This window comes from Monodon monoceros, unplaced genomic scaffold (assembly GCF_005190385.1).
Source record: "Monodon monoceros isolate NGI ecotype Baffin Bay Population unplaced genomic scaffold, NGI_Narwhal_1 Super_Scaffold_12, whole genome shotgun sequence".
NCBI lineage: Eukaryota > Metazoa > Chordata > Mammalia > Artiodactyla > Monodontidae > Monodon > Monodon monoceros.
The window spans coordinates 166182553-166200175 of NW_021703768.1; the positions used below are offsets into that span (position 1 = coordinate 166182553).

The following is a 17623-nucleotide window of genomic DNA, read 5'->3' on the forward strand; positions in this document are numbered from 1 at the left end:
TATTTCTTTTACATTTAAAGTAATTATTGATAGGTATGTCCTTATTGCTATTTTGTTCACTGTCTTCTGGCTGTTTTGTAATTCCTATTTTCCTGTTTTCTTCGCTTGCTTAGATTCCTGTCTTTTTTGGTATGCTTAGATTCCTTATCTTTATCTTTTGTGTATCTACCACAGGCATACCTCAGAGATATTGCAGGTTCAGTCCACTGCAATAAAGCAGTTATCACAATGAAGCAATTACCACATGAATTTTGGTTTCCTAGTGTATATAAATCTATGTTTACCTTATATCAAGGTCTATTAAGCATATAATAGTATTATGTATAAAAAGTGTACATACCTTACTTTTAAAATACTTTAGAGCTAAAAAGTACCAATCATTGTCTGAGCCTTCAGTGAGTCATTGTAGTAACATCAAAGATCATGGATCACAGATCACCATAACAAATAGTATAATAATTTAATAATTTGAAAGGAGAAAGGGGAATCAAGATGACAGGGTAGGAGGATGTGGAACTCACCTACCCCTACAAACACATCAAAAAAACTTCTGCAGTTCTCACAGAAAATTAAATGGAACCTGGTAGAACTTTTTTCTTTTTGGCCCACACCACACAGCTTGAACTTAGTTCCCCAACCAGGAATCGAACCCACGCCCCCTACAGTGGAAGCGCAGTCTTAACCACTGGACCACTAGGGAGGTCCCCAGAAGAACTTCTGTACAACCAAAGCTGCAAGAAAGATCTCCATGTAACTGGGTAGGACAGAAAAAAAGACATCAGGTTGGGATCTGTGCCCCTGGGAGGGATCTGAAAGGAAGAGAAGGTCCTCACGGGCAGCCCCTCACCTTGGGGAGCAAGCAGGTAGAGCCACAGTCTGTGTCCCAGTCCTGGCATCCTGCAGAGAGGAGACTAGCTCCCTTGGCTGCTTGGAGAAGCACTAGGACAGTCAGAAGGGCTGGAGAGGCCAAGACACTACTCGCAAGGATTGTGCACATGCTGGCTTGTCAACGATCAGGGCAGAGAGAGCCTCGCCACTCCCCAGTCTGAATTGGGCAAATACCCTGGCCCTGCACACTCCACGCCACAGCCTGGTGGGAGATCTGGGCCAACTGGGCCCTAGGGAAAAACTTGGTCTGGACACAAAGACCAAGGGTCTTGGGTGTGCGGCTGGAAGCAACCATTGTCCTTGCGCACACAGGGCAGCACCCCAGGAATCCCGGGCAGACAGGCCCTGGGAGAGGACTCAGTCTAGCTGTGCAGAGACAGCCTGAGAGCCTGGGGTGTGATCCAGCAGGGCAGCAGCAGACATTGTCATGCATACAGGAACATGCAGCAGCTCATCTCTCGTTGCCCATAACTGGCGATTCCCTATGCACAGGGCAAATGAGAACACCCACATAAAAGTGGGTAGAAGCTGAGACACAATCTTACCATAACCAACCCCCCCACACACATGGCACCCCACCTTCAGGAAGGCAGTCAAAACTCTAAGCTTCTCCTTGAGGAGCAAAGGGTTTAGACCCCACACTTGGCACCCCAGCTTTTAAGAGTCACACATGAAGACAAGCCCCCCAAACATCTAGCCGCACAGCATGTGGGATCTTAGTTCCCTGATCAGGGATGGAACCCATGCCCCCTGCAGTGGAAGGGCAGAATCTTATAACCACTGGACCACCAGGGAAGTCCCAAAACATCTAGCTTTGAAAACCAGTGGGGCTTGTGTCCATGAGACCAACAAGGCTATAGTGAACTGAGAACAGTTCTTAAAGGGTCCTCTTTTCTAATGTTCCACCTGTTTATATCATTTTCAGACATAGCTTATTTTATTGCAATTCACTTTATTGCACTTTACAGGTAATGCATTTTTTGCAAGTTGAAGGTTGGTTGTAACCCTGTGTGAAGCAAATCTATTGGCACCTTTTTTTCAATAGCATTTGCTCACTTTGTGTGTCTGTCACATTTTGGTAATTCTCACAATATTTCAAATTTTTGTTACATTTGTTATGGTGGTGTGTGATCAGTAATCTTTGATGTTACTGCCATCACTTGCTGAAGGCTCTGATGATGGTTAGCATTTTTTAGCAATAAAGTATTTTTAAATTAAGGTATGTACATTGTATTTTTATACATAACGCTAGTGCACACTTAACAGAGTACAGAATAGTATAAACATAACTTTACATGCACTGGCAAACCAAAAAATTCATGTGATTTGCTTTATTGTGGTAGTCTGGAACTGAACCCTCATTGTCTCCAAGGTATGCCTGTACCTTCTAATGAATTTCTTTTACTGTTTCTTGTAAAACCAGGTGTATTGATATCAGAGTCCCTCAATTTTTCTCAGAAAGTATTTCTCCGTCACATTTTTTTCCTGAGATGCAGCAGTCCTAGAGATTTTTTTTTATTACAAAGGCTTATCGGCTTTTTTATATTTTTTTATTGAAGTATAGTTGATTTATAGTGTGTGTTCACTTCAGGTATATGGCAAAGTTATTCAGTTATTATATATATATTCAGTTATTTAATTTATATATATAATTATTTTCCAGATTCTTTTCCCATATAGGTTATTACAAAATATTCTCCCTCACTTTTGAAGAATAATTTTGCTTGACACAGAGTTGTAGTATGGTGTTTTTTTACACTGTGCACTTTAAATATTTCATTCCATTCTCTTGCTTGCATAGTTGGGGGTTTTTTGTTGTTGTTGTTTTGTTTTTTGGTATGTGAATGTTTACAGCAGCTTTATTCATAATCACCAAAACCTGGAAACAACTCAAATGTCATCTGGTGAATGAATAAATTATAGTACATCTGTACAATGCAATCCTACTCAGCAATAAAAAGTAATGAACTATTAATATATGCAACAACATGGATAAATCTTATATATATATTTATTGCTAAGTGAAAGAACCCAGATTCCAAAGGATAAATACAGTTTGATTCCAGTTACATGATATTTCTTGCTTGCATAGTTTTTGAAAAGAGGTCTGATTTAATTCTTATCCTTAAGTAAAACTAAGGTTTGTTTTTTCCCTCTGCCTTCTTTCAGAATGTTCCCTTTGTCTTTGATTTTTCTCCAGTTGAAAATAATGTGCTTGGCAGTGAAGTTTTTGGTGTTCTTTTTTTGTTTTTCATGTTTTGTGTTTTTCTTAGTTTCCTGGATCTGCAGTTTGCTGACTATCACTAATGTTAGGAAAATCTCAGTGATGATTGCTTCACTTATTTTTTTGTTTCTGCTTTTCTATCAGGTATTCTCATTGTGTGTATTTTACACCTGCTGTCATTGTCCCAAAGTTCTTAGGTGTTGTATTCTTTTTTGTCTTTGCATTAGGCCCTGGTGAAATAGTCTCTTCTGAGGATAGGCCTTGTTAAGAATAGCTGTTTCGGGGCTTCCCTGGTGGCACAGTGGTTGAGAGTTCACCTGCTGATGTAGGGGACATGGGCTCGTGCCCCGGTCCAGGAAGATCCCACATGCAGCGGAGTGGCTGGGCCCGTGAGCCATGGCCACTGAGCCTGTGCGTCCGGAGCCTGTGGTCCGCAACGGGAGAGGCCACAACAGTGAGAGGCCCATGTACAGCAAAAAAAAAGAATAGCTGCTTCAAAATAGCTTCTTTCTGTCTTTCCAATTTTGGAAACTGGTTTGCTCTGTGTCTTCAGTTCTTTGTTTTTTTTCTTGTGAGGTTAGGAATGATAGTTTCTAAGTTCATTATACAATGAACAAGAAAAGAGAAGTCTCTGTCTCCAGTTTTTTATGTTTAACTGCTGACAGCTTTGAAGCCTCATCCCTCCTTCCTCCTCTTGTGACCCACATGTATCCATGATGATAGGAAAACCTTAGTTTCCTTCCTTTGGCAGTGACAAGAGATTCAATTCATGCCTGCTCCTGCCCTTGTATGTGAACTCTCTCTTCAGTCCACCCACAACCTCAACTAAAAATTAAGTTCATGTACTTTTCCTTGCGCTCTCAAGCCATTTCATGCCTTCTTGAGAGGCCTGCCTTACTCCTCAGAGACCTCAATTATGGAAGTAATAAACCCTTTTGTACACTATTGGCAGTGTGTGGTGTCATCAATTTACGTATTCCTACATTTAGGGCTGGGCCGTTATGCTTCTGTGCACCATATGGGAGCTCAGAAATGAGACATGTTGGGAGGATTGCCTCTGGAGTGGCTGGCCAGGAAACTTCCACCTGAAATTAGAGAATGGAGGTTTTACATTCTTCGGAGGAAAGCGCTGTGAATCCTTTATGCATTATATAATCATGGGCAGATTCACCATCAGACCTTTATGGAGTGTAGTGAATTCCTGTGCAAAATGCAGCTCTTAACCTGTTCCTCAAGGTTATTTAGCAAGGGCTTTGACCAAAAAGAAATCTTTTGGCACTTTATCATTTCATTATGTGTGCTGAAAACTGGCGAGAAGCAGCTCTGAGGCTCATTGTGTATAGGGTTTTGTTGAGGTCTGAGGCTCCTTGTGTATAGGGTTTTGTTGAGGTCTGAGGCTCCTTGTGTATAGGGTTTTGTTGAGGTCTAAGTGGTTTTGTTGAGGTCTAAGTAGTTTTGTCTTTTTAGTATGTCATATCATGTGAAGTTGTCTGAGCCTTAACTTCTGAATAACTTCCTAGCTCCATGAATGGGACAGAGAGAGAATGGAGAAACTGAGTCTGCAATAAATTTTACACAAGCTAAAAGTACTACTTCTTTACAAGAATATTTTAATCTAGCCAATTGCACCTGGCTATTTCTAATCACCTGGAGTAATTCTCAGGCCAGTATGACAAACTGATCCTTTTCACAAGTTGGATTTCCACAGGCCTCCTGGACTGTCATGTTTGGTGATGGGAATAGAAGAAAAAGCTTCCAGTTCTTCACTGTGTCTTATTCCTTAAAAACTCCTGCATATTTGACCTCATACATCAGTGGAGTGTACAGAGTTAAATGGTGTGTAATAACAAGGAGATGAGTTTTTTTTCACAAGAGATTGATGTGTTTAAAATGATATTTGATTCATTTGTGTAGCGTTTCTCTCATTTCTCCAAGGTGCTCTAGACCCTGACATCAGAGAGCAATAACATTTAAAGTGATCACAGTGAAAATGAATAAATAATTTGCACGTGTTCATTATGCTGTTAAATTCATGAAGAAGTAAGGACATAGAGTCAGTTTCTGATGACCAAGACATAAAATAAATGTTTGAAGGTGACAGAATCATATGTAATCTTCCTATAAATTGAGTATAAATCCCCAGTTCTGTCAGATTCACACATCTTACTGGAAACATATTTGGGATGTTTTAGGACTCAGTGACCTTCGAGGATGTGGCTGTGAACTTCACCCAGGAGGAGTGGGCTTTACTGAATCCTTCGCAGAAGAAACTTTACAGAGATGTGATGCAGGAAACCTTGAGGAACCTGGCCTCAATAGGTAAGCATGACGACATTCCTTCACTTCTTCAGTTAGAGAACAAGTATTTCTTGCCCATCAACACTGTTCCAAGATGTGGAATATGGAAAAGGAATACAGTAGTCCCCCCTTATCTGCAGGGGATACATTCCAAGACCACCAGTGGATGCCTGAAACTGCAGATAGTACTGAATCCTATACATACCTACCTATGATAATAAATTTAATTTAGAAATTTGGTGCGCAGTAAGAGATTGATAACGATAACTAAGAACAGAACACGTATAATAGACATGAACTTAACATGCATAAGTGTTAAGTGTCCATAACTTTTGCAGTTTGAGATGAGACAGCAAAACTAAGATCAATTTCTTTTTCCTTCTTCAAAATTTCATGATAGAAGTTTCATCTTTCCTATAGATCTTAGCAACATCAGTGTATGATTTTTTTCTTCCCTTAAATCAAGAACTTTCATCTTTTCACTTAAAGGGAGTACTTTATAACGTTTCTTTGGCATATCCTAATTACCAATATCATTATTCTTGCGCTTTGGGGCCATAATTAATTAAAATAAGGATTACTTGAACACAAGCACTGCAGTACCACCACAGTGATCTGAAAACTGAGATGGCTACTAAGTGACTGATGGGCAGGTAGCATATACAGCATGGATACACTGAACAAAGGGATGATTCACATCCTGGACAGGACAGAGCAGGACGCTGCAAGATTTCATCATACTACTTGGAAGGGTGCACAGTTTAATATTTTCAGACTGCAATTGACCGTAGGTAACTGACACCACAGAAAGCAAAACTGTGGGTAAGGGGGGACTGCTGTACATTGGTAAATAAACTAAGCATGGTCACAGCTCATCGTGGACCTAGAATCTAATATTTTTCTATAATTTCAAATAATTTGCATTATTTTTCTGGATCTGCATTTTAGGAAAAAAATGGGACAATCATAACATTGAAGATTGGTACAAAACCCAAGGGAGAAGACTAAGGTGAGTCACACACAGTAGATAGCAGTGTGCCACATGAGAATCCTGGTATGTCATAAACTTTTTAAAATAAACAAAAAACCCCCAGCTTCAAAGTTATCCTTAAATTTTTTTCACCGAAAACAGTTACTTAAACATGACATAGATGTCCAGTGTTTTTGGAAACAATATTAAGAAACCCAATATATTAATATTACTGTTTTCATAATAGCTATGTCAAGTCCTCTTACAGAGCTTTCAGTATAAATCACCCTCAAAAAATTCAGAAAGGGCAAAAAACCTTCACTTTGCTATAAAATATAAAAAAATAATTCTAATACCCTACTAATAAATGTGAAATTGGTAAAGAAATCATTAATAATTTCTCATTTTTTACAGAAGTCATATGGTAGAAAAACTCTGTGAAAGCAAAGAAGGTAATCAAGATAGAGAAACTGTCAGCCAGATTCCAAATCTTAATCTGAATGAGGAAACTCTTTCTGGAGTAAAACCATGTGAATGTAATGTGTGTGGGAAAGTCTTCATGCGTCATTCATTCCTTAATAGACACATCAGATCTCACAGTGGACACAAACCATATGAGTATCATGAAGATGAGGAGAAGCCATATAAATGCAAGGAATGTGGGAAAGCCTTCAGTTACCGCAAATCTGTTCACAGACATGAAAGGACTCACACTGGAGAGAAACCCTATGAATGTAAGGAATGTGGTAAAGCCTTCACGTGGCTCACAACCTTTCGAAGACACATGATAACACACACTGGAGAAGGACCCTATAAATGTAAGGAATGTGGAAAAGCCTTTAGTTGTTCCACTTCATTTCGAGCACATGAAAGAACTCACACTGGAGAGAAACCCTTCATATGTAAACGGTGTGGTAAATCCCTCAGGTCTCCTCTAGGTTTGCGAATACATGAAAGAAGTCACACTGGAGAAAAACCCTATGAATGTAAGCAGTGTGGTAAAGCCCTCAGTTGTCCCAGTTCCTTTCGAAGACATGAAAGGATTCACACTGCAGAGAAACAATATGAATGTAAACAATGTGAGAAAACCTTCAGTTCTCCTCTAGGTTTGCGAATACATGAAAGAATTCACACTGGAGAGAAACCCTATGAATGTAAGAAATGTGGTAAAGCCTTCATATCTCTTTCAAGCATTCGTACACACATGATAACACACACTGGAGATGGACCTTATAAATGTAAGGAATGTGGGAAAGCCTTCATTTGTCCCAGTTCGTTTCGATCACATGAAAGGACTCACACTGGAGAAAAACCATATGAATGTAAACAGTGTGGTAAAACTTTCAGTTGGCCCAGTTCCTTTCGAATACACGAAAGAACTCACACTGGAGAGAAACCCTATGAATGTGCAGAATGTGGGAAAACCTTCATTTATCGCACAACCTTTCAAGGACATGTGAGAAAGCACACTGGAGAGAAACCCTATAAATGTAAAGAATGTGGGAAAGCCTTCATTTCTCCCTCAAGTGTTCGAACACACATGATAATGCACACTGGAGATGGACCTTATAAGTGTAAGGAATGTGGGAAAGCGTTCAATTTTCCCAGTTCATTTCGAATACATCAAAGAACTCACACAGGAGAGAAACCCTACGAATGTAAGCAATGTGGCAGAGCCTTCAGTTGTTACACATCCTTTCGAACACATGAAAAAACTCACACTGGAGAGAAACCTTACGAATGTACAGAATGTGGGAAAGCCTTCATTTATCGCACTACCTTTCGAGGGCACATGAGAATACACACTGGTGAGAAACCCTACAAATGTAGAGAATGTGGGAAAGCCTTCAGTCGACCCAATTCCTTTCGAAGGCATGAAAGATCTCATACTTAATAGAAACCTCTCTTGAATGTAAGCAATGTGGGGAAAACATCAGTTGGCCTTCATTCTTACATGTGAAAACTCCCACTGGAAAGAAACCCTGTTTGTGTAAGAAATCTGAGAAAGCCTGATACAAATTAATCCATGTATAATGTTCCAAAAAAAAATAACATGAAAGAATAATTTTTAGAGTTATATTGTCTTTATCAGTGCCTCATTCTTAAAGGGGATCTCTCGACTGGATATTTACTACTTACACGTTCAAAAATGAACACTGAAGTGAGAGAATTCTGTAAGTACTCTGTAAGCAATACTACATAATGATTAACAGGTATTGTTTTGTCCTTAAGTCAATTAACATTTTTCTCTTTTCATTTTGAAGCCTGTTTGTTCCATGGTTGAATTGACATGTATTTCTAATATGCAGGTTGGTTTAATTTTTATGTTTTGATTGTTTTGTGTGGGGCTATTGATAAATGACATTTTGGTATTTGTTGGGATTTTCGTACTGGCCTCCTGTAGTGCCAGGTAGTGGATATTCCTTACCCATATATAGTCCATCCTTCTTATGAGAAAATCTACTCTTGTTTTGGCTAGAAGAGCCTTATTTCATTTTCCTTGCTAGTAAAAGATGGCATAAATTTGTAAATATCATAGTGTATATAGTCTCATGTGAATTTCTATGTTTTGCCCTTTGCTCTTTGTCATTCCTTCCGGCTAGGATTTGAATAATAAAGAGTTTGCATTAACACATTATTGACCAGGGGATTTTTGCAGAAACTAACACCTGTGGCCGGCAATTTGTTACATAAATGAATATTGAAACACCCACGTTTGAGTAAATATCAACAGCTTTTTTTGCACTTAATGTATTTATTTGAAACTTTGTATATGTCTTACTAAAGCATTCTAATATTTCTTTAGAGTGTGATAGGTGTATAGCAAGCACCTCTGTGCAGGGGAACAGAACATCTATTACAAACATACTGCGTTTCACTGCACTTTCCCCTAGAAGAGCAGGCTTTCTGGCGGCATTTTTTTGGTCCAATGGGTATTATTTCCTCTAGAATATGTTCTTTTATTTTACTTGATAGTCAACAAGGTGGATCTTTGCGGGGTACTTTTTCAGTCTGTATGTGTCCCTAGATCTGAAGTGGGTCTCTTGTAGACAGCATATATATGGGTCGTTTTTGTATCTATTCAGCCAATCTATGCCTTTCGGTTGGAGTATTTAATCCATTTACATTTAAGGTTAATTATCGGTATGTATGTCCTTATTGCCATTTTGTTAAATGTTTTGGATTTGTTTTTGTAGGTCTTTTTTCTTCCTTCCCTCTTTTATTCTCTTCTCTTGTGATTTGATGACTATCATTAGTGTTGTGTTTGGATTCTATTTTCTTTCTTGTTTGTATATCTATTATAGATTTTGAGGTTTTGATATAGTAGTCTCTCTCTCTATATATATATATATACACACATATATATATAGTGCTGTATATATGTATGTAGCATGTATATATATGTGTATATGTATACATATATATGTTTTAAGTTGCTGATCTCAATTTCAAATGCATTTCAAATATCCTGCATTTGTACTCTCCTCCTCTCATGATTACTGGTTTAGATTTCATATTTGTGTGTGATTGACTTCCTACTTTTATTCTATGTTTGCCTTTACTGGAGAGCTTTCCCATTTCATAATTTCCTTGTTTCTAGTTATGGCCTTTTCCTTTCCTCTTAGAGAAGTTCCTTTAGCATTTGTTGTAAAACTGATTTGGTGTTACTGAATTCTTTAGCTTTTGCTTGTCTCTAAAACTTTTGATTTCTCTGTCAAATCTGAATGAGAGCCTTGCTGGGTAGAGTATTCTTGGTTGTAGGTTCTTCCCTTTCATCACTTTAAATACATCATGCCACTCCTTTCTGTCCTGCAGAGTTTCTGCTGAAAAATCAGCTGATAATTTTATGGGAATACTCTTGTATGTCATTTGTTGCTTTTCTCTTGTTGCTTTTAATATTTTCACTTTATTTTTACTTTTTGTCAATTTGATTGCTATGTGTCTCAGCATGTTCCTCCCTGGGTTAATCCTGTATGGGACTCTCTGTGCTTCCTGAACTTGGGTGACTGTTTCCTTTCCTGTGTTAGGGAAGTTTTCAGCTATTATCTCTTCAAGTATTTTCTCAGACCCTATCTGTCTCTCTTCTCCTTCTGGGACCACTATAATGTGAATGTTGGTGTTTGACATTGTCTCAGAAGTCTCTTAAACTGTCCTCATTTCTTTGCATTCTTTTTTCTTTATTCTGTTCCATGGCAGTGATTTCCACCACTCTGTCTTCCAGCTCACTTATCTGTCCTTCTACCTCATTAATTCTGCTGTCGATTCCTTCTAGTGTATTTTTCGTTTCAGTTCTTACATTCTTCAACTCTGATTGTTCTTTATGTTTTCTCTTTGTTGAAAACTTCTTGTAACTTGTCACTCTGTGCATCCATTCTTCTCCCAAGTTCTTGGATCATCTTTACAATCATTACTCTGACACTTTCTCAGGTAGAGTGCTTATCTACATGTCACTTCGTTTTTCTTCAGGGTTTTATCTTGTTCCTTTGTCTGGAACACATTCCTGTGCTCTCTCATTTTGTCTAAATTTCTACTTGTATGTTTATGTATGTGGAAGGTTAGTTATGCTTCTCAACCTTGGAGAAGTGGTCCTCTGTAGGGGATGTCATATATATCCAGCAGTACACTACCTTCTCATCACCCAAGGTCCAGGGACCATCTGGTCCCAAGATTGGTTCTGAACTGTTTGTGGACTCAGTTCCACAGGCTGCAGGACTATAGTTTTCTTGCTTCTGGTATCTGTCCCCCGATGAGTGAGGCTGGTCTAGAGGCTTGTGCAGGCTTCCTGGTGGAAGTGGCTGGTGCCTGTCCACTGATAGTTGGAGCTGGTTCTTGGCCATCTGGTGGACAGGGCCATGTCAAGCAGCATGTCTAGAGGTGGCTGTGGGCTTAGGAAGTCTTTAGGCAGCCTGTCTGCTGATGGGTGGGGTTGTGTTTGCACCCTTTTTCTGTTTGGCCTAAGGCATCCCAACACTGGAGCCTACAGACTGTTGGAGGGACCAGGTCTTGGTGCCAAGTACCAAAGATGTCTGCCTCCAGCCAGAATTCACATAGATGAATGCTCCCTGCTATGTCTACCACCAGCTTTTATGACCCCAGAGAGAGCCACAGCTGGCCCCTATCTCCCCAGGAGACCCTCCAATACCAACTAGGTCTGGTCCAGCCTCCTATGAAGTCACTGCTTTTGCCCTGTGTCCTTGTGTGTGCAAGACCTTGTGTGTGCCCTTCAAGAGTGGAGTCCTGTGGAGCCTCAGCCATCAAGACCCACTGGCCTTCAAAAGCTAAATGCTCTGGGTGCTCCTCCTCCCATTGCCAGACACTCAGGCCGGGAGCCTGACATGGAGCTCAGAACCCTCACTCCTATGGGAGAACTTCTGCAATATAATTATTCTCCAGTTTGTTGGTTGCACACTTGTGGGGTTTGGGACTTGATTATATTGCAAGTGTGCCCCTCCTACCATCTCACTGTGGTTTCTTCTTTGTCTTTGGATGTAGAATATCTTTTTGGTAGGTTCTGGTCTTTTTTATTGATGGTTGTTCCACCATTAGTTGTGATTTTGGTGTTCTCATGAGAGGAGGTGAGCTCAAGGTTCCTCTACTCCACCATCTTGTCTTGACCACCATTTAAATCTTCAATCTTCCACCCCAAGTGTTTCCATCTTCTTTTTCTTGTCCTGTCAGGAATACGTAGCCTCTTAATAGTTCTATAAACATATAGAATATTTGTAACATGTTGATAATTAAACCAGAATTGGGATGTACATGCCAAAACTGCCCAGTTGTTTGTGTGGTCACTTCTAAAGAACTGTTCTGCTTCATCCTCGATCTGACTAGCAGTCAAGCTGCCAAAGGGCAAGAGCAATGACCCTACCAGGACACTCAAACCCTGGGTGAGAAAATAGGTGTCTACCATATTTTTCTTGTTGATGTTTTAATCACTTTAACCCTGCTAGTCTTCTCACCTCCATCACCAATGAAGTCAATTTCTCATGGCTCACCAAAGATTATTTAAAAGGCAATAATGGCAAATATTGTTCTCCCTATGCTACAGCAACTTCCATTGATACTGTTGAGGCAGCACCTTTACCTATGACTACTTTTCCCAAAGAGGTTGAATTATGTACTCTGATATGGTTTTGTACTTCAGCCAAGGACAAAACTGCCAATGTCTATGTTGATAGTACATAAGCTTTTGGAGTGGCTCATGATTTTGGAAAGTTTTAGAAGCAGTGTGGCTCCTTACTTCCAGGGAAAATAAAATTTTAAAATGGCCCCTATGTTCAGGAATTATTGGATGCAGCGCTTCAAACTGACACTTCAGCTATTATTAATATTTCAGGTCATCCTAAACTTGACTCTCTGAAAGCTAGGGAAATCACCTTGCTGACATTTCCACAAGGAATGCTGCCCTTTAAGGACCCAACAGCAGCCAAAACTCTCATGGTCCAAAGGGATATTTCTCTAAATTATAACACAGAAAATCTCACTAGAGAAGCCCAGCAGTGATCCTCAGAAAAGGAAAAGCAAGATGGAAATTCAACAACTGTTGGTTTGATAAAAGAGAAAACTAGGTTTGGACCTAACACTCTAAAATTCTCATTCCTCACCCCTGTGCCTGCATTAAACCATAGGTTTATTGACAAGATAACAATGTTCATGAATCAATATTTGTGGGGAATTATTTAAAATCCTGCAAAAATGCCTAACTCAGTTGATCCACTTGTCCAAAGCTCAACCCAGGGAAGCTTGTTCATACTGTTTCCTGACTTTTTAAACTGATTAATTAACCATTTGAGGTCTGGCACATGAATTTCAAACAACTTCCCCAGTCTTGTGGATATAAATATGTTTTAGTCATGGCCTGTTCAACACTGAACTGAAGCCTTCCCTTGCAGACAGGTTACTCCCTCTTTTGTGGCTTAAAACCATTAAGAAAAGATTGTCCCCACCTGGGAAACTCTTCTCTAACTGCATAAAGGTCAAAGAATCCTTTTTAGTGGTCAAGTACTTCAACACATTTGTGCTGTTTGGTCAGTTTTACAAAACTGTCACTGCACTTACCACCCTCATTCCTCTGGTTTAGGTGAAGGCATGAAGTCCCAATTGGAAAAAATTGTAGAGGCCCTCCAAATAACTTGGCCAAAAGCATTGCTATAAATTCTCCTAGACATCACATCCACCCTCTTGGAACTCATAAATGCTCATTGTTTGAGATAGCCACAGGATACCCAATGCACTTGACTCTTGCCTCTTTTGACCCACAACTGCTAAATGGAGAGGTACTCCAATATTGTGAAGTCCTAATTTCTTCTACTAAAAGTAAGCATGTTTTGGTAAAGCGATCTTTTCACAGTGCACTCATGGGAAACAAAGGTCTTAAGCCTCACACTTGCAATCTGGATATTTGGGGATTTTAGAAATGAAATCTCCAGAACAGGGGTGCGCAACCCCCGGGCCACAGACCAGTACCGGTCCGCAGCCTGTTAGGAACCAGGCCAAACAGCAGGAGGTGAGTGGCGGGTGGGCGAGCAAGCGAAGCTTCATCTGCCGCTCCCCATCACTCGCATTACCGCCTGAACCATCCCCCTGCCCCCGATCCGTCTGTGGAAAAATTGTCTTCCATGAAACGGTCCCTGGTGCCAAAAAAGTTGGGGACAGCTGCTCCAGAAGGACTATCTTCAAACTCGCTTGTAAGGCCTCTATCAGGTACTGATAACCAACCTTTGTGTCACCAAATTTCAGGAAATAGACTCTTGGATTCACAAACACACCTAAAGAAAGCACGAAACTTTAACTCAAACTGACAGCCATCTGTCGACCTGAAAGTAAAGATTTCCCAGAGCTGAAGCAGCTGACATCTGATGAGATAGCTTTCCCAAGATATATAGACCAGGTCTGTTGGAAGTTCCTCTTTGATGATGACACAATGCTAAAGATGATCACCAATCTCTGTAATCTTGTTAACTTAGGGACTTCACATAATAAGTACTTCAGCGTTCTCCTTCTTACAACTCCCTGTGATTCAGATGTGAACGTCAATAGGTTTCAAATCTGTGCAATTTCCATTTGATGTAGGACAGTACATCCAGGAATGTCCTTCTTTGCATTGAGGGATAAAAAGTCACTGGAACCAGAAAACCTGACTCTCAATCAGTGATGCTTTCAGAGAACAATCTTGATCAAAAGGGAGAAATTGTCAAGAAGTAATAAAAGGAAGTCTCACTTAAGATAGTCTGGATGTCAGACAGGGAAGCTTTTCACATCTATAACAATAACAGAGCCCAAAACGAAAAAGACTTCCTCTTCCTTCCTTCAAGAGCTCAGCCAATAAGAAACTGTCACAACTTACCCAATGAAAAGCTACTGTACTTCAAACTCTTAATTTTTCCAGTGGACTCTGTTTACTAGAGCTATCTCAACTTCATTTGCCCCTACTTAAAACAGTTCTCTCCATTTTTTGTGGGGGACATGCACATGTCTCACCATGGTTGCAAATCTGGAAATGTAGTTACTTCTTGATCTTGAATAACCTCATGTTTGCTAAAGAAACAACTAGTCATCTATTTGTTTTATGTCAACAGAATATAAAGCAAACTAGTATTTGTGAGGGAAACAAGAATAAATTACCTTATTGGTTTCATGAAACCAATTGAAACTATATACAAAAATTTTATCATTGTGGCTGTGTCAGTTTGGTCCAACACTCACTGCTTATTTTAATATCACAGTCACTATTGTATCATACTCATTGCCAGGGCGAATTAATTTATCACATCAACTACCATATCCCAGTTTTCGTTTCATTTTTATTATCACTTGATTTTTTCTCTCATTGTTCCTACACTAATCAAGAGTGTACCAATTAAGAGTGGATATCTAGGTGAAATAGAAACTATAGGCTTCCTAGATAAATATTTAATTAATGGGATCAAGTGAAGCACCTAAAAGACCTTAATGTAATTTTAGGCTACTTCCATCAAGTTTTTGCATTCTTTGTGACTTTGGATTTACATTTAAATCATTTAAATTATTTTATACATCAGGAAATTTGAGTTCTCATTGTTTGGAATTGTTAGAAAAACCTATGAATTAGTAGGGACTATTATGTAAAAATTGACTAATTTTTGTCCATCTGTTTTGGCAATATAGAGAGAATACTTGATTTTATTTCAGTTGCTATGAAATAAGAAGATGGTGAAAATAATGTCAGCTCAGGGGAAGACATTATCTTAGTTGACTTCTCAGAGTATCCCCAGGTTGAGTTCATCCTTTCTTTGTTTCTGGGTTCTACGTGATGACCCTCACAGGCAACGCAGCCATCATCTTAATTTCCCTCCTGGATAGCAGGCTCCACACCCCAATGTACTTCTTCTTCCCAAACCTCTCAATTTTGGACATACATTTTACTAACTGCGTTGTTCCTCAAATAATGGTAAGCTTGTGGAGAAGTTAAGAATATCAGCTACATAAGCTGCATTGTTCAGTATTCTGTGGCTTTGGCTTTTGGCTCCATGGAGTGTGTGCTTTTTACTGTATTGGTTGTTGACCATTATGTTGTCATCTGCTGGTCCCTCCACTCTGCTACAATCATGCACCAACAGATCTGTCACCTTCTTGCAGCCATGTCCTTGTTTACAGGGCTTGCCAACTCTCTCCTTCAGGCTTCACTGTCCATTGTTTGGCCTCTATGTGACCACTGCTGTGTGGATTATTTTCTTTTTGATGTCCTGGTCATTATCAAGCTCCTTGTGGACACTGATCCAACTGAATTGAAGATGTTATGTTAATCACTCACTGATCACTCATTGAATATCCTTACTATTCTAGCCTGCATCATCATTACTTCCTATGCCTGAACAACCATGTATGTTGTGGGAATGCCCTCTGCTGGCAAATAAACACTGGAACTTGTGCATCCCACCTGAGGGTCATCTTACTGTTCCCTAGAACCATCATGTTCATGTATTTTCAGCCTAAAAGAGAGGAGAAAGGAGAAAAATAATACTTGCAGTAATAACGGCTGAAAATGTTCTAATTTGGTAAAAGATATGAATCTCCATACCTAAAGGGTCAATGGACTCTAATTAGGATAAACTAGGAAATCAAAGCCAGGACATATTATCATCAAACAGTCAAAATACAAAGACAAAAGCAGAATCTTGAAGCAGCAAGTGAAAAACTAATTGTCACGTATAATAGTTCATCAATAAGATTAGCAGCTTATTTCTCATTAGCAATGACAAAGGACAGGATGCACTGAAAAGCCTGATTTAAATGCCATATTTAAAGTACTAAGAGAAAAAAATATGTCAAACCGGGCTCTACATCTAGTAAAACTATCTTTAAATATGAATGATAAAGATGTTCCAAAGATAAGCAAAAGTTGAGGGAGATAATCATTAGCAGATCTGACTGACAAGAAATGCTAAAGGGAACCCTGCAAGCTGAAAAAAATGTCACTTGAGAACTACTCAGTGTCATGAAGAATAAATGCTGGTAAAGGAAACTATGTAGATAAATATAAAAGCCAGTATGATTGTATTTAGGTTCGTAGGTTCTCTTTTTTTCCTATATTATTTAAAAGTCAAATGAGTAAAACTTTAACATAAATCTATGTTAATAGACACAAGTATATAGAGTTGTGACAGTAAAAATATAAAGGATATATGTTTAATACATAGGGTTTTTTTAAACATCTTTATTGGAGTATAATTGCTTTACAATGTTGTGTTTATGCTGTATAACAAAATGAATCAGCTATACGTATACATATATCCCCATATCCCCTCCCTCTTGCGTCTCCCTCCCACCCTCCTTTTCCCACCCCTCTAGGCGGTCACAATCACAAAGCACCGAGCTGATCCTGTGCTATGTGGCTGCTTCCCACTAGCTATCTATTTTACCTTTGGTAGTATTACATAGTTTCTTATACTATAGAAACTATGTTGATATTAATTCAAACTAGATTATTCTAAGTTTAAGGTGTTAGTTTTGACCCTCAGGGTAGCCATTAAGAAAATAACTAAAATAAGTGAGAAGAGAATTAAATGGTACACTACCAAAATAAAAACAATTAATTTCCAATTAAAAGGCAGAGAGAGACAATAATTTTTTAAAAAAACGTAATTTAACTACATATCATCTACAAGAAACACACTTTAGATCCAAGACACAAGTAGGATAAAAATGAGAGGATGGAAGTAGCTTCTATATAAATAGTAAACAAAAGAACGCTGAGGTGGCAA

General features: G+C 39.1%; 1 protein-coding gene across 1 annotated transcript; it reads left to right on the plus strand.

The window, feature by feature from the left end:
• The first annotated feature begins 5397 nt into the window (after nt 1–5397).
• Nucleotides 5398–8274, plus strand: LOC114892875 (zinc finger protein 709-like). Its single transcript, XM_029218210.1, has 3 exons — nt 5398–5431; nt 6359–6419; nt 6795–8274. The coding sequence occupies exons 1-3, from the start codon at nt 5398–5400 to the stop codon at nt 8272–8274; spliced, it is 1575 nt and encodes a 524-aa protein (XP_029074043.1).
• The last annotated feature ends 9349 nt before the right edge of the window (nt 8275–17623 follow it).

Bases quoted from the DNA above. Each gene is read 5' to 3' on its own strand.
- LOC114892875 (XM_029218210.1), top strand. From the start codon at position 5,398: ATGCAGGAAACCTTGAGGAACCTGGCCTCAATAG. The intron at 5,432-6,358 runs GTAAGCATGACG...TCTGCATTTTAG, and splicing joins GAGGAACCTGGCCTCAATAG to GAAAAAAATGGGACAATCAT. The intron at 6,420-6,794 runs GTGAGTCACACA...CATTTTTTACAG, and splicing joins ACCCAAGGGAGAAGACTAAG to AAGTCATATGGTAGAAAAAC.